We start from the raw sequence: 24,538 nt of genomic DNA, 5'->3' as shown, positions 1-24,538 counted from the left end.
CACACTAAAATAAGTTGTACTGATTTTCGCTTCCGTGATTAAAATCATGGGAAACATTGTGATGAATTATCGTTAATTCATTTCTGGTGATGAAAACTTCGTTCCGTCCTTGTTCTCTAACAATAGATATTTTAAGTTATAATAGATCCTATAAATAAGCATGCTGTAGTCTAACGTCAGTTGTATCTAAGGAACAGTCGGATATCTTCGTCACTAGACTGTTTTATAAAAACGGTTAAAGCTGTTTGTGGCCGTAGAAAAGACACGGTTTGAGTTTTCAATTATATGATACAACCGCTACCCCCTGAAAATATATAAAATAGTCCAAGACGAGTTTCATCTAGGAAAAAAAACAAAGGGGAGGATTTTTTCCGGGGGGGGGGGCTAGCTTTTGTCTCGTATAATTAAGAAATTTATAAGAATTAAGGGGTCGATATACTTCTAGATCTGGGATTGAACTTGACCCCAACTTTGACAGCGATTAGCGTGTGAAAGCTGTTCATAAACACGATTAGTCCAAAAAGTTAGATTTTTTCACTTGGTGCAAACAGATCTGATTGAATATCTGCAACTATTTCAGATATTATGGAGGTTAAGTATCAAAGATAAATCAACGCGACGAACGGACGGGTTTTAACCCGCAACCTGAGTAAACATGTGGACCTGCATTTTCTAGAATCCAGGCTAAAACAGCTCAAGAACGAAAAACCGTGAAAATCTTCGTTGTTGAACAAAGAAGATATAACACCTACTTTGCTGCCCTTACCATCTTGCAGAGAAAAGGTCCGTTCGTCGCGTAGATTTATCTTTGATACTTAACCTCCCTATTTTACATGTGTAGCACAGTAATCCAATTATTCTAATATGGTCAAAAGTCAGCTAGACTAGTAAGCCATATCATTGTTATTCGCTGCAGCTTACGCTACTACGTTCAATGAATACTTCTAAACCACTCTCCCGCAGCAATTTACCTTTTTTATAAGAGCTCTATTAATAATAACATAGGAATTTTCAGAACACATCTTTCGTGGAGAAAATCAAATATTTCACAAGCTTGTCTTGGCGAACTGTTTTTTCTAGATTTTAGAACACATTAAACCATAAAGTAGTGATAAGTTTAGGGAGACAAATAGTGCGATAAAGGTTTCCTAGAAATCAGAACACATCATTTGTATAAAAAATTGAAAGGTTATAACATTTGGTCTCCTAGAAGATAAGAACACATATTTCTAAAAAATCTCTCCGCCGGCTGCTTCTGGGAAATGCAGACGCTTACTAGTCTAAAAGTCAGCCGGTTCGGATATCAAAAGGATTAATCTTTGAAACAGCATAAACACTACTGGAAGTAATCGAGCCAACCTATAGACTCATTTGATCAATAATAATTCTGACTCAGCTTGGTTTTATCGTGAAGTATGATGACGACGGAGCTTGAAAGTTGAAAGTAACCAAGTAACCGCCAAAGTCAACTGCGTGCAGGAAATATAACGCATGTGTTGGCAGTTAGCTCTAATCATCATTTCTCCTGTGACTCAATTAATAGCGACTTTTATATATCTGTCTTTTTTGCGACGGTTGCGGCTAGCTGGAGTTTAGTATAGGTTCTGATTGAACGAGACCACGATAAATCACCACTTTTACCGATTTTGCGGTTCAGTGTTGCAGGTTGTTCCCATAATCGTTCCAGCCACGCAGCCGTCTTCTTCAAAAGGGTATATACATAAACTCGCTAGTGAGAGTCACTGAACTTTATATACCCTGGACCAAGTTTCTCAATCCCAGCGAAGCAAAATTCTTGATTAGTGTGGTACCTAATGGTAGCACTACTCATGCTGATGGTTTTGGAGAACAATACTTCCCATTGAATTTTAAATGAAGACTAAGTCAGATTCAATTTCCTAGTGGGGCTGAAATCGAAGGTATGTTTCCCACTTTTCCCGAACATTTTGACCAATTTTCGATGCGGGGTGTTTCCCATCGGGCCTGCGACACAGAGGTGTGGTAATAGTTGTGTTTAGAGCTAAATTCCATTCCAGGTTCTAGGTTTTCGATAGTTTCTCTTAAAAAGGAAAGCTAATTATTATAAAAAGTTAAAGCAAAATCTTTTATTTTTCGAACATGTCATCAAGTTATCGACTGAATTTAAAACCCTTTTAGTCCAGCAAAGGAGGAGGTTTTTTTGATGATATTTTTTATGATAAATCTACCAGGCACATCACTTCTCGATCATTCAATGATACACGTTTTTGAAGCCTTCAGATGTTCTTAACTTTTTTAGTTTTCAGCATTAAAAGTGTTCTTAAAATGTTCTTAGTTTCACCAATTTTTGTGTATTTTTGTGCAATTTCTTAAGAAATCGGGCATTTTAGAGTCCATAAAGCCTAAAAGGTTCTTAACTTGTTCTTATATAAAACGTGTAGCGAAAAAATTGTAGGAAGTGGGCTTCCCTCTAAATTTAGAAAACCACTTTGTGGAATAAGTGAATCATCGAAACCTTCAAAAATTAACCTTTTAATCACTTGCGTTTTGTTTAAAAATCTGATCAACGAGTTCGCCATATACAAAATCTGTTACGAAACAAAGTCATAAGGATCCAGTACCCAATTATTTATTCACATTTTTAATATCTAAATAAAAATATTGAAAAATAATTTTTACCTTGAAAAATGAGGACACAATAAAAAAGATTTGAGGCTGATCCACGACCTTGAGCTTTCGAGGGCCCTAAATAATGTCAAAACAACCTGCGAAAACCGTCAAATAAGCTTCAAAACAGGAAATATTGACTTGAATTGTCATTTAATGTCATACTTCAGTTGTTTAGATCATTGAAAATCAATACGTTTCAGGAATTTTTTAGCTACGAAATATTTGATAATTTTCTTCACCTAATCATATATTTCCCGCTGACCTTGATTCCACCACAGACTGAAAATATCGCCTTTAGACACATTGACTGCCCTAAAACTCCTGGATGGGAAATGAAGCCACTGGATTTTTCTTCCAAAACACGTGAATTCCAATTTGTTTTCTCGAAAACGCCAGACTGAAAGTAAAACTTGTTGCTAAATTTTGATAAATATGAATTCCACTTGAAAGCAAAGAAAATGTTAGATTCAATCTGTCATTCTAAATGCCGCGCAAATATTTTAAGGCTTCATTTTTTCTTGCTTGACAAAGGTTAAAGATTCCTCTCAAGCCCCTTTGGGGTTATAAACTCAACGAGGCCCCCAAAGCAGTTTTAGTGATGACGTGACAGAGACCTTTATCTTGCGTGATTACGTGATCAGAGGTCAAAACGTGATCTTTGATCGTGACTTTTTGAGCCGTAATGCGTGATTTGGACTTTTTCAAAGTGATGCGTGATTATCCAAATTTTTTGCTGAATTTGGTTGATCGTGATTGAAGACTAGAAATTGCGTGATATCGTGATCAGAGATACCGCTGGAGGAGCCTCCTCAACGGTGTGAAAGTTAAAATCTCTGGTAAGGGCGGATACTTTGAGCGTACTCTCGGGTACCTAATAGCCGGGGGGGGGGGGGCTAATTAATTTTTCGAAAATTATCTACCCAGGACATTCTTATCGCAACCCCTCCTCCCCGCTTATTAAATTTTCAGAATTTTTCTAAGCCCCCTGCTTATTCCAAACCCCCCCCCGCTATTAGGTACCCGAGAGTAAGGGAACAAATTGAAAAACTGATAGCTAAAAATTGAAAAGAATATTTGATATGATTGACGGTTGATAGGAAAAGAAATCGACAATACAATATTTTTAGCGTCATTGTGTAATTATGTTCATGAAAGAATTTTTTAATTGCTTTCTCATTATGTTGATTTGTTAACGATGAAACTTGAAAGCCTTTTGTTTTGAAATAAACACAATCGAAACTGACAACAAAACCGGAATCGTACGGACAATAGAAAGAAGACGCAATATTTTTCATACTTTTTTCGAAACTGATTTTTCTTTTTTGGCCGGTCATTTGTGTCTGATTTTATGGGGTTCAAGTGCAAGAAACATGGGTTAGAAGAAATATTTTGTTTGAAATATAGTTGTAGGAATTCTGTTGATTTTCATAAATTGTTGGATTGTTAGTATGTCTGATTATCTGATTGGTATCATTTTCAAATGATAAACAATATTGGTCTGAACATGTTTTCAAATTTGGGATTAGATTGGTATTCAGCTTGGATTACATTTCTTTATGAACCTTTGGTAAAACTATGTAGACGTTTTTTATAAGAATAGTGTTTTTCCATTTCATCATGAACTTTTTAATAAAATTCATCTTAAAATATTCTTAAGGTATTCCGAGGTTGGCATCTAAATCCAACCTAACCTAAACTTATCTTGTAATATACATATTTCAAGCAATTAAGTAATTGAAAATGAATTTTTTTTTGCCGCATCTCGGATTGGCGGATTAAATCCAGCACTTTCTTTGTTTTCGTATCTTATATTTTTCGAATTCTAGCGGTAAATGTTTTATTCAATCCATGTATAAAAAACACACATGCCGCCTAGATTATGTAGGAAATATAGGGGCTTCCAATTCTATTGGGTGTGACCAAGGATGAAAAGATTTTTAAGAATATCAATTCTGGGAGATTAAGGATCAATATTGATCATTAATTGAAAGTCCGTTTTCAAAGCAATATCTTCAGGAAGGGGATAGATAGATATGAAGTATTCAAGTATTCACAAGTTCGATGTTCCGGAAAAACATATTCAGGAAAACTTGGAAATACAAGAGTCTTTACCTAATTAAGTAACGTGTATAAAAAGCGTGCAGGATTTGTTTCGAAATATTGTTTTACCTTTTATAATCAAGAGAGACAAAAGATTTGCTAGTATCATTGACTTATGCATCCAATAGAAAGTAAGTAGTAAGTCTGCAACCGCAGTCTGAGGCGACCCGAAGGCTCCTCTTTCGATAGCTATTTACTCGAAGGTAGGGGAGGGCGCCACTCTTTCTCCTTGATCCGTCTCTTAATTGCTGAGCATCAAGCAGAGAGGCACCAAGTAACATTTTCGGAATCTTTGGTATGGCCCGGCTCGGGGTTGAACCCACAACCTTGTGAACCGTATTCAGTTGCTCTAATAATGCACTACGGTCGCCAATAGAAAGAGTCTGTATTTCTATATAGAGGAAGTTTTAGACGCAATCTTCAAGTAAAACAATCGAAATAGAACCTTTAAAGGAGAGTGCGCGAGACATGTTTGATACCTCTTATCACAAACTCAACTCAAGGGGAGTGGTTGTAGACACTGACTTCAATGACGTCACTAAAATCAACAAGGGGTTCTGGACAACACCTGCAACGTTGAAAGAAGAATCACTCAAAACATCCCAACCAACCAATAACGATAAAGAAATCGATCAATTAATTACGTCATTAAAGGATTGTAAACATGCCAATTAATACCATAATGATTCACTCACCACAAACTATTTAACTCGTTAGAAAATATCAAGTTTCTTTGGATGAGAGTGAGGTAAAAGCTTTCGGTAATTATAACAGAGAGTCTTAATTATTTAAGTATAATTGGTATAAACGGTATAGATGGTATTTAACGTACGTACCGGACTGTATGCCGACACTTAAATCTCTTGTCGTGGTCAAGTTGTCACGTGCATCTTATATTTTGACAGGGAGAGTTTGTTAAATTTCTGGATATTACATGTATGAGTAACACGAAGAGTGTAAGGTTGTAAGAAGATGGTAATTCGTGTTTTAGAGAAAGAGAAGACGTTGGTTGACGATATTGAAGCTTATTTTATGGAAACTAAAGCTGATCTCACTTTCGCGCGAAATGGACGATGACAGTTTTTTCTTAAACTTTTTTTGCCTGAAGAACGATTACGTCATAAAAAAGTTTCGCGCGAACATAAAAAAAGTTGGAGGAAGTTCTACCTTTTTCACCCGCCACGTCAATTTCAACCAATGGAATAGCTTAATTTTTCAACCGACCAATGACCTTACAAAAACGTTAAAAGGTTTTTGCTCGTTTCGCGCGAAAGTGGAGACCGCGGCCTTTAAGGTAACTTTTTTTTTTGTTCGCCTGAACCTTTTTTATGACGTAATCTTTTCTTTAGGCAAAAAAGGTTGAGAAAAAGACTGTTGCCATTTCGCGCGAAAGTGGATACCGGCTGTAAAGTGTCAAAAAGAATAAAGTGGACTGCAATTCCGAAATATTGCTCCTTGAGGATTGATTTGCAACCAATTTCTTTCTGTTCTGTAAACGTTCCATTTCAAAGACTGAACAAACCATCCCAAAAGATCTAACGCATTTGGAGCTGTCTCGAAGAAAACAGCCAAACCAACCTTAACAAATTAATCCTGAAAGTCCCTAATCTTTCACTCGCAAAAAAAAAGAATCTTACCTATCTTAGACCATATATTTCCATTGTTAACCTAGATTTAGTAGATAGTCCGACCTTGCATTAACTGTAGCAATTTTCCAATTGGTCTTAGATTCAGAGATTTTTCTGATCCTTGCTGTAATTTGTTGAAGATTTACGCAGTACCCAGGTTCCAAGCATGGGTATTTTGAAAACCCAAAAGGTGGAGGATTACCCAAGTAATTCCGGAAAATTTCAGTCCCCAGTTATTAAAAAGGAAGATTGGAGGTAAAAATTACGAATCCTACGTAGGGTTCATATTTTAACCTCAACGGTAGGTCAGGTGAGCAATATAAATTTCGAAGACGATCTCAAAAAAGATATTATCAATTCATGCAAAAAAAAAATCAACTTACAATATCATAACGTGGAACCTCTCCAGCATTGACCACAACTAATTGACAATGACCAATCACATGGATTGTCTGCTGTCAGTAGGGATGACCTTGTTGCCCTGGAAACCAGCAAACAAAACATATAAAACCCTGTATAAAAACGAAACAAAGTTCCAAATCTAAAACAACAAATCTGCTGACTAAAGTTTTGTCGAGTGGTCATTTTGAGGTTACCTAATTGCTGTCAATGGCTGATTGGAAACTGTTGATAATTACACAGTACAACTGGCAATTACGAATACATAAAAGAAAAGACAAAAGCAGTCATTATTGTATTCTCTATTACTCATGTTTTAGTCCACTACAAAATCAAGAACCACCAGCAGTCAACTGCCTTAAAATAAAATAGTTTGGCTTTGGATGGATAAGCTCAAAAGTGACACAATTTTGCAAGTTTGAGCACCGGACAGATTTTCGTGTCAACCGTAGCACCAAAGGTATAAAATATCATTAAAAGCACTATTCGTCCCATGTTTTTATACACCCCTGCGTCACAGACCAACTGGAAAATTTGGCAAAAATTTCTTCCCCTGGAATTAAAGTCCCACTGGATAAAATGACTTTGATTTCATCTCTATTTTCACCCCCATTCGAAATTTAATGTTTAAAAATTGTTCTCCAAAACCATCCCCACTGGAGTTTACAACCCTTTGAACAATAGAATTTTTATCCCAACTGAAGAAAAACGTTCCAATGGGACTATGAGACAGGGGTGTTTTTCTAGTGATTTTGAATTTTTAGAGCTTGGTACGTTTAAAAAAAAAAAGTGAAAATGAATACGAATTATATTGGATGATTTCCTTTTATGCCTTAAATGATTGGTCATTAAAGCCTCGTATCATTTTCCTGATTCCACTTTGTTTTGACATCCAGCTTCCTGGAAATGCAATCTCCAAAATGAAATTTTAATTTCAGCGTTGCGAGGTGGATATTTTGATTTTCATTCCTACTTTTAGTCTTGTACAGTCCCTAAAGTAATTAAGGTTTGCGATTTAACTAAAAAATATCAACTCACTTGAAACTCAGTAAACCACTCGGAAAATTCAGTCAACAACCAACTAAGTTAATTTCATTTTCATCTTCAATTCAATTTAATAAAAAATCTAAAACTGTCTTCTTTACAATAGTAAATAAAATTACGACACTATTCTTGTGAATTTAATGAAGTATTTAGCAAGTCGTTTAAATGATTAAAAGACGCTAATTATTTCATCACGTTATGAAATTATTATCAATTCGAAAGTGTATTTATTTTCCACTAATCTTCTTCTTCTATAATCTCCTGAAGATATTAATGACGTAATTTCGTAGCAGCAAAAGAAAATTCCATCTGTATGAGTCATTTAAAAAAATCTTTATTGTGAAATATTAGTCATGATGTAGCGTGGGGTTTAAGGAACCTGCCATACTCTTTGATAAAAAGTAATATGTCAATACACATTTTCAACCGTAGTCGCGCGGTCAGACGCGTGCCATACTTTATTATTTGACTTACCATCCTAAACTCGATCCAATCCTTTTTTACACTTTTCTCTATTGACTTTAGGTGCAAATAAAAGACTGGGACGGTTTTAGGGTGGTAAAACGGACAAAAAGATGCCCACGCGGCAGTTGGCGGCTACGGTCAAAATGGTGTATAAGTTGACTTAAAAGTGGCTAGATTTCAGTTTATGTATCGTGGTTAAACAAAGACGGAAATCTACTAAGGTTATTTTAGCAGTGAATATTCCATCCAGTGGCGTGGTGGGAGAATTTTCTGGGGTGGCAAAGCATGACATGACAATGTAAGGCATGACGCCTTACATTTGTTGCATAACGAATTTGAGAATTGATGGAGGATATTTTTGTGTTTTTAATTACAGTGGGGGGGGGGGTGACTATAGGGAAAAACTTATCCTTAACCAGGAAATGTTAGATCTATAGCCTAGAGAACTCAACGTCATTGAAGACATTCATCTAAAAAATGTATGTACATGTATCAGAAGGGACAAAGAAAAGATAATCATTTCTGATCAAATGTTTTTAAACTGTTTCCTATATAACTGACTGATGATTTTTTCTTCTAGTGATCGGATGAATATCTAAAGAGGAACAAAGAATACGAATGCTTGATTAGTCGTGATTTCTTCTTAGCACTTGTTCTTAATTAAGAACAATTTTATGAACATAAGAAAAAACTTGTTCTTTGCATTAGATTGTTTTCGATCATTTCTTAAAGTCTCCAAATAACATACTTTGTAATATGGCTAGTTTCCTAGCCTGAAATTTCAGATCGTGTCATATATTTTTCTAGATTCTTAAATCACAGAAGGGTACCTTACATAAACTTATTCAAATACGATTCTTATAATAATTCATGAACTGGACAACATCACTTTACCTTAGTTAGTTTAGAGGAATATTGAGAACATTTTTGTTTATTTGTTTGGTTACAATGTGGTTAGATGATACATCACTTAATATACGATGAAAACTGGTGGGAGATTGTGGTTCCATTCTCCCCTTTTCTAAACAACTTTCGATTGATATTTTGGCTACAATTCTTCTTCATAGGTAATCAATTAGTTGTCAAAGAAACTTTTTTTGTGTGGTAGGATTGAACGGTAATTGATTTATTGAGAAGTTGAGGAGAAGTATTTATTATAACTGTGTCAGGTTTTTCATATCCATGGTTTGAATGGTATTGGTATGACGACTTTGTGGTGGCTTGAAGAAAGACTGCCTATCCATGATGCACCATTGCAATGTTATCCACGGATCTAACAGCTGATTGGTTGCAAGTGACATATTGGCTTATTTTACGTCACTTACAACCAATCAGCTGTTGGGTCCGTGATGTAATGTCTGAAGACATATCATGAATATTTGGTGGCTTGCACCTTATGTTATTTTTATCTCGGTTTTGGTTGGGCATTGATTTACATATTTTGATTGCTTACAATTAGTTAGCCAGTACCTCACCAAAAACTGGGATTTTTCATTCCATTTTTTGGCGAGTTCCACTTTGATGATTTTCGCAAAAAAAGAGCCTTTCAAGTGTTATGACGCAAATTTACTGCAAGAGCTCAGAAAGTTTAAAGCTACGTCAAAAAATTCGAACGTTTTGAGTCCCGAAAACTTGGGCTCCAAACATTCGAAAAAGTCGTGAAGTGGAATAGACGTAGATTTAGATTTTTTCTCCATATACCACCATAACGCCATACCGCCATATTTTCCCGCCTTTACTATCACTGTAACCGACGATAACATCGTCTAGAATAAGACGTTGATTTGCGTAGAAAAAACGCTGCTGGCATCCTTCCCGAGGGGGCAAACAGGCTAAATGTGACAGTGATAAGGATCCCTTTCCAGAAATGAAAATCTCCTCAAAGAGTTGCACAAAGTTCAAAAGAGCAATTAAGTCCCTAAAAGGTTAATAAAATTCCTTAGATTATTTAGAATTTAGCTTAAAATTTGAACCTACCCTAGGGGTAGTTTCCATCAATCTAGCTCTTTGTTTATGTCTAACACTCTTGTCTAATGCTTCTGTGGAACTATTAAAAAAGCAGGGGTCTTGGTTAGTTGATGACTCCGGGGGGGGGGGGGGGGTACTAGGGTTATAAGTTGACGCGTATGTGCCGCCCGACTTTCGACACCCGGACCCTTAGCGGGACTAAAAAGGAGAAAAAATAGGAACATTTTGCTATTTTTACAACCCTTATCGGGACTTAGTTGACCAAATATTCATCTTTCAAGGAGCAAAAAGTAGAAATTTTCCTATTTTTCCGACCCTCGGTGAGACTTTTCTGGTTTTTCCAACCCTTACGGTCCCGAAAAAGGCACCCTTAAAGGCGGCACATACCCGTTGCCTAAGTACCCTCCCCCTTGGGCTTGATGAACACAATTATGAAATATTTTCTTACTTTGTCACGTAGGAATCCTTGTAACGACTTAGAAGCTTTGCCAAGATACCAATGTTTCGTCTTTTATCTTTTTCAATTACGACAAATCTTTTTTCTAGGAAGAAACATGAAGAAAATGCTGAAGAAGTAAATTAAAAAAAAGTGATTTACAACCCTGGGTTTCAAACAAATTTCCATTTTGTTTCGATCATCGGAAAATAAAATTTCATAATGTTTGACAAAAATTATGTCGATGAAGTGAGAGGCGGAATGAACCAAAATTACAAACTGTAAAATATTGATTCGTTTTGAGATGTGGTATTTTAACAGCCTTTGATTAATGAGTATTTAGGCAAAATTAATTACTTTGATATAAGTCTTTAACAAAGTGAGAGCTTCCTAATTTGTATCAATAGTTTATATGTATCTTTGGGCTAAGAGAGAACAATTCAAGAAAAGTATTATTTTGAGCTGGTGGATCAAGCCTGAAACCGCAGCTAAAACCTCGAGAAGATAGAGGCTAGATAGACGAATAGAAGATGAAATAGACAAAGAAAGTTATCTTTGTTTTGCTTAAATCTCCAAAATCTTTACCGTGATATTGGGCTGATGTTTAATTAATATATGTATTCCATTTAGAAAAATATAATTCAAATAAAAACAAACAAATAAACAAAATTGATATTCAGTTAACCCTGAATGCCAATAAAGGACTGGAAACCATTAACCAATTGAGATTGGACCAAGAATTTTAGTTTTGATTTGGTTTTTGTATCGTCAACCGTATCATTATATAGATTCAAAGTTATTGAAATTGAACAATGAAGAATTTTATTGCTTATGTAACAGTATTCTTGGTATTGAGTATAGCCTTACTGGTTGATGGGCGTTCTTTGAAGCAGAATCACCGCGTCAAAAGGTCTGGGGAGAGTGATGCCCAAGTGACGTTTAAACTGTGTACAGCGAATGATACTTTCTGCAGTGGACATGGACAATGTTATCAAAGTGTGGATCAAACGACGAAAAAAATATGCAGGTAGGATTCTTTTATGATAAGTTGCCTTACTGGAAAAATGTCGGGCTAGTTTAGAGAACTTCCCGTAGAAAAATCTTGTTTTAAAAGAATTGATCATGACTTGCATAGTATGAGGGACTTGATCCTCTTCGGTGAAGTTAGTAATTATAGCTTGGAGTAAAATGGGAAGAGTCGAGAGAATTTCCACAATTTCACAAGATTTGTGACTTTTTTTCAGATGTGATGATGAATATTATGGGCCACAGTGTGAAAATAAAGTTGATAAACGTGAGTAATTTTTCTTTCAAAAATTTCTTGATGAAACTTGGTACAATGATTTTAAAAGGACTTAAAGAAAGACGTAGATGAACATCAATGACGAGAATTGGGCCGCCTCAACCAGTTTTTTGAAAACAGTCGAATTATCTCCCATTTGGTGTTTAGAATCTTTGCTTTAACATTTAACTTTTCGATTCATTTCGTATTTCAGTGATGGAGACATTAGTGCTTGCAGTAGCCATTTTCGCTGGTGTGATGTTAATCATCGTCATCGTTATATCGTTGGAGTTGTGTCGAAGAAGAAGGTGAGAACAGATCTTAAAAGTCTTTCAAAAAAATTAAGTCCCGAGGAGGGGGTATTACCCTTATCGACTGACTTGGGTGTATTGCTGAGGTTTGAAAAGCAGATCCCTACGCGGCACTTATTTATTTTTGAGTTCTACCCTACTTTTCGAAATAATCGAGCCTGGAAATTTTTCTTCGGCGTTGGAGCATTCATGTAACAAAACCGCTGCGGGGGCTCTTATTTCAATCATATTAGTAAAAAACTTGAGCTTCCAGAACCTTCCTGGTCCTAGCCTTTAAAAGTATTTGTATTTTTCGTGGACGGGTTCAACTAAACGATTTTTCACCCTTCCTGGATACTAAATAAATCAAAATAAACGCGGCAAAAAACTCTTGCATAATGTTTCACTCACAAGGATATCCTTCACCTATAATCTCTGTAACATCATGATACTTATATAATATTTGCGCGATAATCTTGGATATTGCTTGGACAAGCACTGTAGGGTAACGGCTAACTAATTAATTTTTTTCGGGAAGGAAAGTCCCCTTTAATATTAACTAGTTTTTCTGTTAATTAACTTTCACTTCATTTATTCCGGTCAGCAATTAAAAAGAAATCAAAATCTCGAAAGATTGCTAATTTTTCACAAAACAAAAAAAACGTTGTTTTACAGTAATAAAATTTTGGAAACGCACCACTCTTATATTTCCGTAAATCATATAAAATATTCTGATCGCTTGTTAAATATTTCCAATTACAAGATTCCAATATCTAACTAAAGGAAATTAATGTTTTCCGATAGGGTTTTTTTAAGCTACCAATATATTCGCTACAGACGTGACTTTCCATAAATGAGATAAATGCTGACTTCTGCTAACATCGAAATAAAGTAATGTCTGACTGAACCCCAAAAGTATGTAGAAAAATAGAAAGTGTACGGCCTAAGGTTTCGTTTCAGTCTTTTCAACGATCCAAGTTTCAAGAGGCAATACTCGTTATTCTTCAAACCGAGGGACTCCCTGGAAGCTACTCTGATAGACTGGTTTGCTTGAAATCTTTCACCCCGAGAAACAACTTTTAGAGTCTGGATGAAAAAAAAGGAAATTCTGTCACGCCGCGGGAAAGACTGAAAATAAAATCCTTTTTGGCAGCCAGTCTAAAGATTTTGACGTCATTAGCTGCTACAGTTAATTAGAATATGAATTTAACAAACGACAGGGAAAAATAAGGATGTAGATAAATTACTGAGAAGCCGTGTAAATCTTTGACGTGTTTCTAATTATAAATTGAAATTAGGAGAGAATAATAAGCACAATATACGCTCAAATAAATTATCCAAGGACGCTGAGGCCTCGCAGGTCTTAAAGGAATCTTACTTTAAAGATCCCAAGTGCACTCATATCTAAATCTACAAATACTAGATTCAAACCAGATCATCACATCTAGTTCTAATGAATCAAAAATGAGTCATGATTCCAAAATAGTAGAGGAATGCAGGAAGTGACGAAAACAGTTGCTGATCACATCAAATACCAATTAATTAGTTGTTAGTGATGAAAACTAGGTATTTACTATAGCTTTCAAAAACTAATTTGGTAACTAACTTTAATTGCACGCTTTTTTATGCAACGCAAATTTCATGATAGTGGTATTCTTACCATATTCTCAATTTTCTGGCCAATTTCATCTTAAATGACCTTATAAAGTATATTCTTATAAAAAAAGCGTACTCTTTAAACCACAAACTAAGGACTGCTGAAAGAAAGTTTCGATTTCTATTAAAAAGTCAAAAATGAGAAGTAATCAACAATTAAAGATTTTCGCGGGGTCTTGGAATTTGAGAATTACAAATTAGCTTTCAACATTGCATATTCCAAGCAATGATTAAATAGCATTTCCCCTGCATTCACGAGCCGAACTCAAAATGTTTTAATCGACTTCGACTAAAATTATTGAAGCATCATAAGAAACGACCTGCCAAATCCTTCAAATTTTCTTTTAGGTTCGTAGAAATTTTAGCGAGACTAATTTTAGCGTTTTAGCGAGTTTTCCCTATTTTCGCTAAAATAAATCTCGCTAAAACACGCCGAATCGACAAATCGCTAAAATTTATCCGCGCTAAATTTCTGGTTATATTGCCTTGATACATTTTTATCAATATGAAGGGTTTCAGTGCAGAGAAGTGCTAGAAAACGAACTCAGTCAATAATGTAACACGAGTATTCGCTAAAATTTATCCACGCGAAATTTTTTGAAATCGTGACTCGCTAAAATAAATACAAAAAAAATCAAGATTTTCCTGACTAACTCGACAGCTGAGCGAACCAAACACAATAATGAAACAGTATCGTCTAAACATACAGTCGTATCAAAAGATCGAGTTAGAAGTCACATCGAGAATGTTGCTGAGTGAGCATTTTATTATAAAGCAATTTATAGTAGTTTATTTACCGTTTACCAATTTTACCAATTTACCAATTTATAGTATTTTATTAAACCGTACATCCTGTGCCCTGACTCTCGCTAAAATTTCTACGATTAAAGTAGATGAAATAGCCAAAAATGTCATTCTTAAGGTTCTTGATGGTAAGGTCACGTGAACTGATCATAGAATGTATGTGGTCATCCCTCATAGAAAAATTATGCTGCCACAACTTGATTTTACCGTGACTAACAATGTTTCCAATTCAACCTTTACAGATATTACGAGAAGATGAAGAAACAATTATTGGAATCGAGACCAGCTGAAAAGCCCACTGATATGTATACACAACGTAAGCCTTCATACGCAAGCTCGATTGACGAGAAATATGATTTGACGCCCGTCAACGGCTACGTTAAACGTAACTCCTTTACGCCGATGGATGACGAAAACAATCAACATTTAAAACCTGAAATGACATCACCAATGAATAAATCACCAAAACAAACCAAATTGGACGAAGCGTTTGTTAAGGAGAATCAAACAGCTCTGGATAGCGAAGATGGTGCAGAAATTGCCAAAGATGTCAGTGAAAGTCATGAAGATTCTTCCATCAAATCAGATTCTGACGATAATAAATCCAGTGATGGTGACAGACATCAAGAACGTCGTGGGCGATCGCCGACATTCAACAACGATGCGGGATCAGTGACGTCAGAAGCAATGTCGTTACCGGAAAGCGAGCGTAACTTGATCCCGTCGCCTAGCAACCAACAGAACCCGCAACGACCGTTGTCGGAGAACGAGGCCTATGAGCTGTATCTTGCACAGCGTAAAGCTCAACAGCAACAAATGATATTACCTAATAACGGCTTCATGGCTCCACCACAGCCGCATCACAACCCACAACTACCGCAATGCCGAAAAGGGAGCAGCCCAAATGTTTTACCAAGCTACAACCCTCAACAACGAAGCCCCTTAGCAAACACACCAAGTCCAAACTCTTATAATAACCAAGTCTTCTTTAATACAATGCAACCAAGAACCAATAACACACCTAACCTGCATCCTCAACAAGCTGGTGGCCGCCGTAAAATCTCAACACAAAGCAACCAGACAGCACGCGTCGGTGCGCCAGTGTCTCCCAACCGACAATACGAAGCGGCCAAACAACGCCAACGCTCACCAAATAGAGCCAACAATCGGGGCCTTGGCCAGCAATATAATTACACAGACAGTAAAGGGAGACCATTGAGTATGACTGATCTTCGCGTTTTGGAGGAGATCTCTAGGAACCCTGGGCATGACAGAAGGCGCGCAAGAAGCGTAGAAGATATTTTAGCTCTGGAAGATAGAGCTTCAAGTGAAGTTAGCGTCGGAAGTGGAGGTGCCAATAACGGTGGGCGACGCAAGAGGCCCGGTATGTGGGCCCAATCTCAAGGACGAATTAAATGAAAAATATGATCAAATTCTAGTATGTGTTGATATAAATAGTTCGACGCACATTAATATCATCGCTCGCGTAGTCTGAACCGTAGTGTCTGTAAGTAGTTTTCAGTCACCTTTTGTTATCAAATACAAGAAGCTTTTCGTCCTTTTGTTACCTCGTTTGTCGAAGCTGTCAAATGTTCTACTTTTTGCGAAGGGTTTTTTGAGAGGTCTTATTTCCACTTAAACCTCAAGAATGTCTATTCTTCTATCTATATAAGAAAATATTTCTATTCGTTGTCAGACTTATAAAGAAAATATTTTTATTAATTGTCTCTTTTATTTTCGAGACCAAGAAATTTGTACAGTATTTTTAAAAAAATTTTATTTTCATGCTTTGGGTAAATTATTTCACAAAACATTAAAAATCTCACTGCGTCAACGAGGCAGGGGTGTTGTTTAAGATTATTTTATTAAATTTAGTTTATTATTTAAATCAAGCAGCATTTATTTAGTAGTCAGTATCTTTGTTTTCTAGTTATGAACATCATTGAAAATTATACGTTAAAAATTATGATAAAAAAATGTAAATAAAAATTCCAATGTTAAAAAAAATGATTCTGAGATTTCACTGAGGTTTTATTGGAGGGAAAGTGGTTCTTTCAATAGAGTTGGGAATAGACCTAGGAGAAACAAGTGATACTTTTATGGACCTACCTGGTTATGCATTTAACACATTTATAATTGATATCTACGTGACGTGACCATTAAACAATCATTCAGAACACAAATAGTGACGATCTATTTAAATTAGTCGTTTGTTTGTTCTTATAAAAAAAACGTTTAGAAACCAAAATTTCATGCTCTTGAAATATTCTTTCATATTCAAGACTTCGTGAGCAAAAAAAAAACATCTATCTCATCAAAAAATTGAGTAATTCGGCTAAGAACATTGATGTATGCTTATTAATAGTGATTCTTATAGATAAAGATGCGTTTTTTGAGCCGAAAAATTATTTTTTTACAAAGTTCTGCTTTAGCCATCTTTTACCTACTTTCATGCAAAAAAATCAGAAAAAAACAATGATCCAATATTTCACCAAGTCCAAAAACCCGTTTTTTAGCCGTTTTTTGGCCCAAATTTGCCAATAACATTTTTATTTGAAAATCAGACTCCGTCACATTCGAAGGTTTATAGTTATGCATCTTTGTGCAAAATATCATAAAGAATGAAAAAGCCAATCTCGAGAAAAGCTAATACCTAAGTAATTGATAATGTGCTTATAAAAGATATCGAATTTGGCCAGTTTTTCTAAAAAAACACGCCAAACCACTAAAATTTCCTGTCTTAAACACACATATTCTTCAAAAGTAAGCCCTCATGAGCAAAAAAAACATCTATCTCATAAAAAAATTGAGTAATTTGACTAAGAACATTGATGTATGCTTATTAATAGTAATTCTTATAGATAAACATGCGTTTTTTGAGCCAACAAAATTTTTTTGCAAAATTCTGCTTGAGCCATCTTTTACCTATGATGGTACCCTACTTTCATGCAAAAAATCAAAAAAAATTAATGATCCAATTTTTCACAAAGTCCAAAAAACCCGTTTTTTAGCCGTTTTTTTTCGAAAATCGGGCTCCCTCACATTTTGGCCACCACCATTTTGCACCTTTGTACCAAAAATCAAAAGATTCCTATGATTCAATCCTGAGAAAAGTTGGTAACAGACGAACGAACGGACGGACGAACGAACAAACACAGGTTAATTTATAGGACCTCCACCGGGGTAGGTAATCATCTAAACTAAATTAAATCTTAATTGGCTAAATTTATTATTATAAAAAAGTTTTAGTCCTTAGCCATATAAAAGTTAGCCCTTTATAATAAGTGGGGCCCTAAAATCGCCTAAAATATTGCAGAAATCGACCGATTTTACTTCTGAATTTCAGAATTCTTACAAAATCTTTTCGGTATTGCAGAATCATAAATTAGGAATAAGACCTAGCTAGATCAGTAAAGTGGAGAATCTCTTATATATTTCAGAAGCAAAAGAAAAATTGGTAGTGAAACTAAAACATTTTTTTCTATCTGAATTTTGAAAATCGCGATGAAATACTTCGGTATTTTTCGGAAATGTCATTCCTCTCATCTCGCAACCCCATACTAAGAATTTCATTGTTATAATTAAACTCCGGTTAAGGAGTTTCTTAAAATCAGTGTTTTTCATTTGTAATTGTGCGTAAATCTGATTAATCGCGATAGTCGGGTTTGATTTCCGGATCTTTCCGGTTTGATTTCCCGATTTGGTTTGCGTTTGCGCTCGCACTTACTAGGATATACTCTTTTAAATTTCATGTTAGATATTAAGAAAGGCTGACACATGACAATTACCCGAGTTTGCAGCCGTCAGATATTTTTTTCCCTGGTCAAACAGAATTATGAAAGAAAACTTATTTGTATAGTAAGTAGAAGTTTAAAGAGAAAGAACAAGGTTTTTTTCTGGTACTCAAGATATATTTCAAATACATTTTAAATACCTGAAAATTTTAATAAAAAAATAAATTATTGTTAATAAGCTCAACCAAGTTGTCGGGGTTTGGTTTATTTTGGGGTTTAGTTTAGAAAAAAAAGCGTAGTTTTTATGCTCGTGATAAGAGAAAGTTTGCTGGCTTTTCTTGAATCTTTAAGATAGCATGCGCTTTTTCTGGCTTACGCCTAAGAACAAATTATATAATAGCATACTTTATTGAGAACATTTATATATCTTAAAAAATCGAAATGAGAATCAGCCGAGAGAGAGCGCATTTTCGAGAGAGAAAGATATTTTAGTAATAAAATGAAAATTTAATAAAAATTGAAATTTGTCTCGTCAACAAGACATCGTTGTAAAAAATAAACTGAAAATATTTTTTTTTGTTTGTTAAAAAAGGTAAAAAATTACTTTACAAAATGTGAAAAAATTCGAAAAAGACGAAGAAAGTTTAAAAAATGTTAGTATTTAACACAATTAAAAAAGCAGGTTAAAAAAATATGTCAACCGCCGTTTGATCATCAGGTTGGATGGAGCTGCCCTTTTGGCTGGTTGAAGTAAGATGCTTCTTCATAAAAAATTGGGTATTTGAATTCTTTATTGAGTGAAACGTTTTTCGTTTTTGTGTTTGTTTGTTTGTTTGTTTGTTTGTTTGTTTGTTGTTTATTGGTTGTCATTATTTTCAATCTGTTTACCAAAGGTCAGCATCGTTCAAAATATCAGCAACTTGGTCATTTGAGGATGGAGCATCTTTCTTGACCCATTTTCCTAAGGAATAAAAAATTGAAATAAATTTAAGATACTGTGGTTGTTAAAAATATTCTGAGTAAACTTATGTCGTTGGAGATGATGATGAAGAAGAGAAACTTCTATATTCTCATTTTCACCATTCTGTTTTCTGTGAGTATTGTTTTGTTTAAGAAATCGGGTGTTTTTGAGTCCGTGAAGCCTTAAAATGTTCTTAATTGTTCTTATCAATTTGGTCATCGAAGCCTTATGTTCTTATATAGTTTGCTCTTATACAAAAAACTTTGTTTACAATTTGACCAATCCGGTTTTTGAAAATGGCGGGAATAATACAAAATATCTTACTTGGTCCAGTGCATGGCGAAGTTCTGGTCTTTTCACATTGTCCGCATTTTGGGTTGTAAACTAAATCACGAGTGGCACATGGTTTACACCAAGGTCCATCATCAGAACAATGAAGAAAGTAGAAATCGTTGGAAGGGTACATATCACGGATGCCACCTGAGAGACGACCACAGATCTTGGTAGCTAAATCGTTCTCTAATTTGCAGGCAAGCCCAACATCGGTAACATCTAAACAGTGAAAGAAGAATTTCGATTATTTAGAGATTTCTATTGCATTGAAATAGAGAGTCTTGCATTAGTGATTATCAATTATTGTAGAGCATTCTGGTTCTGGTTGAAAGCATTTTATCCATTCACAAAACTTAAACTTAAACTTAATGCAATATAAGAGCTAGAAGAAATATACGATTATTCCAGGTCAAAATACATCACTCTCTTAGAAGAATACGCAACCACAGAGGCTGATTGGGAGTTAGAGAATAAAGTTAAAACAATTTTGGTATCACACTTACTAAGTCGGTATTTTTGGATCATTCGATCGGTTTGTGATTTACAAGATCGGCAAACATTTCGTCCATCACCTGGTGGAAAAAGATATGATTCGGTATGGATTTCATCAATGCAGGTAACAATTGTGCTTAAAAACTATTCGCATTATGATCAGTTATAGAGAGCTTTGCAGTGTATTAGTTTAGCTTTTTTTACCGCATTTCTCCACTCTTAAACATTATTATTAAAAAAGTTTCATAAATAGGGGAAACTGAAAGCCAATCGCCATTGAAGATTTTACACAACAGTAGAAAGTGTAAAGAACAATATAACCGAAAAAGAGAAACATACTTTCACATTTGCATTTCTCATATTGCATAGTGTTGGCACATCCCATGTAGCATTTGGCATCAGCAGAGTAAACCTCTGGCATGTTGCAAGGGTAAGTAACTTGACGTTGTCCTCCACATCCACGGCTACATTTACCATAAGTTCCTTTGGTTCCCAAAACTCCTGGTGCTATAATATAGAAAGTAGAAGTGTACTTAATAAAACAGTGTTCTGATTTTATTGTTCTAAAGTAGTTGTATAAATAAGTTTTGAGCATTTACGTTTTCACAGGTTGAAGATCGGCAAAAAGAAACTTCAAAGTTGTCATGATGAATTGAAGAAAAATTTAAATTAGTCGGCTGGTAGACCTTCTTGGTTGAATAAGTCAAAGTTGATTGGAAATCACTCCATCAAAATTTCGATATAGCTTCATTAAAGTTTCTCAACGAAACATTGATATACTGCAAGCTGTATAAGATCTGTGAAAATAATTATAGAACAGAAAAAGATGACTGTGCCATTATATGGTGAAAATACTTACGTGGGCAAGCCTCCATGTACATAGCTGGGCAGGCTCTAGTTTCCATACTGGCTTTAGCGTCACAGTCCATACCTCCATACATTGGTTTAGGGTAATTACAGAATCGATGTCGAGTTTGAACACCGCCCTCCCCGCAAGTTTTACTGCATGGTCCCCACGCCATCCATTTACCAAATCCGCCATTTACAGCGGGCGTCATTCGTTTTTCCATCATATCACCTTCACAAGGAGCTCCACCATACATAGGTTTAGGACTGTCACAGAATCTGAATCGACATTGGTAACCCACTTCTTTGCAGGCACCCCATTTCATCCATGGCCCATAGCCTCCATCGACTTTTTCGATTTTTCTGTATTGTGTTGTTTCTCCTGAGCAAGGGTATCCACCATATTTGGGGACGGGACTATCACAGTATCGATGTCTGCATTCGTAGCCCATTTTGTTTTTGCAAGGACCCCAGTCCATCCAGTTGCCGAGTCCTCCATGTTCTATAAGAGAATTGAAAAATAGAATATAATGAAGTAACGATCAAAGCGTTTGGAAATCTATCTTTCATATTGGAGTAATCAGTTATTGAGTCAATTTATCAGCAGAAAAGTGAATAGAAAAGGGAAAATTAACTTTTAGTGGATAAAACACTTCAGCATTATCACATATTGTATTACTTCGAATAAACACCCTCTTCTTAAAAAATCCCCTTCTTTTAAACGCCCCTTCGAATAAACGCCTCCCGTCTATAGATTTTGTTAGATTATATTGTAACTTACGTCTTTCACACATTTTTAGATCAACAGCATTCACTGTATATAAAGCGAAGAGAATGATTCCAATTGTTAACTTCATATTGTTTGTTTGGTTGTCTGTCCGTCTGTCTGTTTATCTGTTTGTAATGTGTTGTTCTTGTTTGTTCTCCAAGAGTGAAGTGATTTGCTTTATCCAAAATCATCTCTATTTATACTAAATTTGATGGCTAAGACTAGATCCCAGTTCTCTAAGTAAATTAATCCATGTGGAAATATGGTATCATAGAATTGTGTAAGCCATCTTTTGTTCTCTTTAATCCCCCAGTCGAGGAAAGTCGGTCAATTTCTAAGACGCATTAAATTATCTATTGTGTTTTAACAAGAGCGCACTGTCAGAGTAATTTCTTGTTTTTCCTTTGATTTCTTTCTCTTATTGCCCGGATTTTCCAGATTTGTATTTTTTTGGCCCGGTTTGTTTTAAACTTATTGTTATTTTTGATTAATTATTGCTATTTTATGTAACTTAATGATTGGTTTCCTTTTTCAATTTTCTTTTTGATTATGATTTTGATTGAATGGAATTGAAGGTGCCTGTTCACTTGTTGAAAATTGAAAACCTCAAATAGTCAATTTAATTGATTAACTAAGGCATATAATCACTGAATTATCGAGAATAACCTTGGAAAAATTCCATGTAATTGTAAATAATCACAGGCACCATGGCACCAGAGTAATCAGAGCAGTATTTCCTTAGGATTGAATAAAATCATAATAGTTAACTGTTTTGAAATAAATTATTTTCCTGTCCCAATTACCTCGTCTTGTACTGGACGCTTCTACCGTTTCTATTTGTTAGCGTAAACCAGCATCGAGTTTAAAGCCTCAAAGAGACTAGAAATGAAACTCTTGGATGGTTAACGAAGCCACCTAATTGCCATCTAAAACTCGTGAACGGTTTTCATAAAATAAAAGGTGGATAGAAAGTGACGTCCATCGTCAGAGTTCGAAAAAACATCACGTTAAAAGACAGAAATCGCCAGATTCAATCCGTCATTCCAAAAGCTTCGCAAATCTTTAAGCCTCACTTTTTCTTGATTGAGAAAGGTTGAAAATTCCTCTCGAGCCCATCTCTAGCTCTTCAGGCTTTAAACCCAATGGTGAAAAGCGCACATCCCTCAGAGGGGTAGCAGTTCCACTCTCCTGGAATTTGCTAAACCATGCTAAATACATAGCTTTGCTTGACAAGAACAAATTCTAGGAGGGAAATTTTAGTTCTCTTGTGTCGGAGACTGTAATCGCTCATTAAGTCATACGGGCAAATATACATTCGATAAGATTTCTTATCTTGGAGGAATAAAATAAATATTTCTTTCAAAGCGATCGACAGAAAGCGGCTTTCTTTGTCAACATTTAAATTCTTTCGTAAGCTTTGTTTTATACAAGAATAAACAGGTTCAAAGGCTTGTAGGGGCAAAGATTTTCTTTCATGCGTGGTAAAACATCCAGCTACGGTGCGCAAGGTTGTGAGTTCAATCTTCGGCATACTAAATACTTCGTACTTTGTACAGAAACGGTACTTGATGCTTCTCTGCTTGATGCTCGGCAACTTAGAGAAGGACTAAGGGTAAAGAGTGGCGCCCTCCCCTACCTTCGAGTAGTAGATATGTATAGAAAAAGGAGCCTTCGGGTCACCTCCGACTGCGGTCGCAGACTTACAAACTTATAAACTTTAATGAGCCGACGGGTAGGTGTCACCGTTAGGTAAAATGGACCAAATATTTCTTTATGGAGGACTTCTAGTCAGCGTTAAAGTGGTTCTCGGCAATGTTATTTTGAGGATATTACTCATATAGAATAAATGACATGGTCGTAGCCTTTATTAAACGTCACCCGCGTTTTTTCTACGCAGTTAACGTCTATTCACTTCGTGACTTTTTCGAATGTTTGGAGCCCAGGTTTTCGGGCTCCGCATCCATTCGATTTTTCGACGTCACTTTTAACTTTCGAAGCTCTTGCAGTAGCGAAAGAAATGAATTTGCGTCGAAACATTTGAAAGGCTTCTATTTCTTCCAAAACTGTCAAAGTGGAACTCACTAAAAAAATGGAATGAAATATCCCGAATTTTCATGGCGACGAAATTTCTAACGCTATCGAGATCGTAATTAATAGTGAACTACATACTGGTTACGAATTTGCAAAGACCGGGTTTCTTTGCTGACCCATGAAATATTTTCGAATCACAAAAACATCAATATCATGGAAAGGAAACATTTTTGATTTAATTTGGAAACATATTTTGAATGAAGAAGAAATCAGTCAATAATCTCATTACGAAAAAGGATATCAAAATATTCAACAAAGTGATGAACCCAATATTGTTTTCAGCGGAAGGTAAGAGTGTGGGATCTGAAGAACTGCGACACACTCTTTGTTGGCACTAAGTTGATTTTCATCAAATACCGTTGACACCAGTATCAGGGAGAAAGTACAACCCAATCTATAGACGATGCTATCGTCCGTCACAGGGATAGTAAAGGCAGGAAAATATATATGCGCCTTTGCAGCCGTAATGGCGGTATACGGAAAAATCAGCGGCAGAGTTTTGAAGAAACGGCTGTAAACTCTTTTCGGCAAAAAAACCTGTTTGTGAATTTTCTTCTGCTTTGGGCTGATTTCTTAGATAGTGATTTGTCT

The 24,538-nt window shown here is 35.6% G+C and overlaps 3 protein-coding genes across 5 annotated transcripts in view; 1 reads left to right on the top strand and 2 right to left on the bottom strand.

The window, feature by feature from the left end:
• Positions 1 to 24,538, bottom strand: part of LOC136807402 (golgin subfamily A member 6-like protein 24) — a 79,073-nt gene that overhangs the window by 22,243 nt on the left and 32,292 nt on the right. Inside the window, exons 5-6 of one of the 3 annotated variants that reach the window (XM_067063983.1) lie at positions 10,702 to 10,795; positions 6,761 to 6,889 (exon numbers count right to left, since the gene is read on the bottom strand). The gene's annotated coding sequence lies outside the window, so the exon portion shown is untranslated. Of the gene's footprint in view, positions 1 to 6,760; positions 6,890 to 10,701; positions 10,796 to 24,538 lie in introns of those variants that run through there. The other 2 variants (XM_067063985.1, XM_067063984.1) reach the window with 2 other exon arrangements.
• On the top strand, positions 11,317 to 16,738 carry LOC136807403 (uncharacterized). Its single transcript, XM_067063986.1, has 4 exons — positions 11,317 to 11,716; positions 11,934 to 11,983; positions 12,186 to 12,279; positions 14,964 to 16,738. Exons 1-4 carry the CDS (start codon positions 11,502 to 11,504, stop codon positions 16,138 to 16,140), a joined length of 1,536 nt encoding a protein of 511 aa, XP_066920087.1. The 5' UTR covers positions 11,317 to 11,501; the 3' UTR covers positions 16,141 to 16,738.
• Positions 18,618 to 22,025, bottom strand: LOC136807404 (A disintegrin and metalloproteinase with thrombospondin motifs adt-1-like). The gene is made up of 6 exons (XM_067063987.1): positions 21,869 to 22,025; positions 21,101 to 21,589; positions 20,581 to 20,748; positions 20,253 to 20,321; positions 19,741 to 19,968; positions 18,618 to 19,416 (listed from the first exon to the last, which is right to left on the bottom strand). The coding sequence occupies exons 1-6, from the start codon at positions 21,942 to 21,944 to the stop codon at positions 19,340 to 19,342; spliced, it is 1,107 nt and encodes a 368-aa protein (XP_066920088.1). The 5' UTR covers positions 21,945 to 22,025; the 3' UTR covers positions 18,618 to 19,339.

This window comes from Clytia hemisphaerica, unplaced genomic scaffold, assembly GCF_902728285.1.
Source record: "Clytia hemisphaerica strain Z4C2 unplaced genomic scaffold, Clytia hemisphaerica genome assembly, whole genome shotgun sequence".
NCBI classification, from domain to species: Eukaryota; Metazoa; Cnidaria; class Hydrozoa; order Leptothecata; family Clytiidae; genus Clytia; species Clytia hemisphaerica.
Note: the sequence above shows the minus strand (reverse complement) of the source record. Positions and strands in the feature narration are given on the sequence as shown.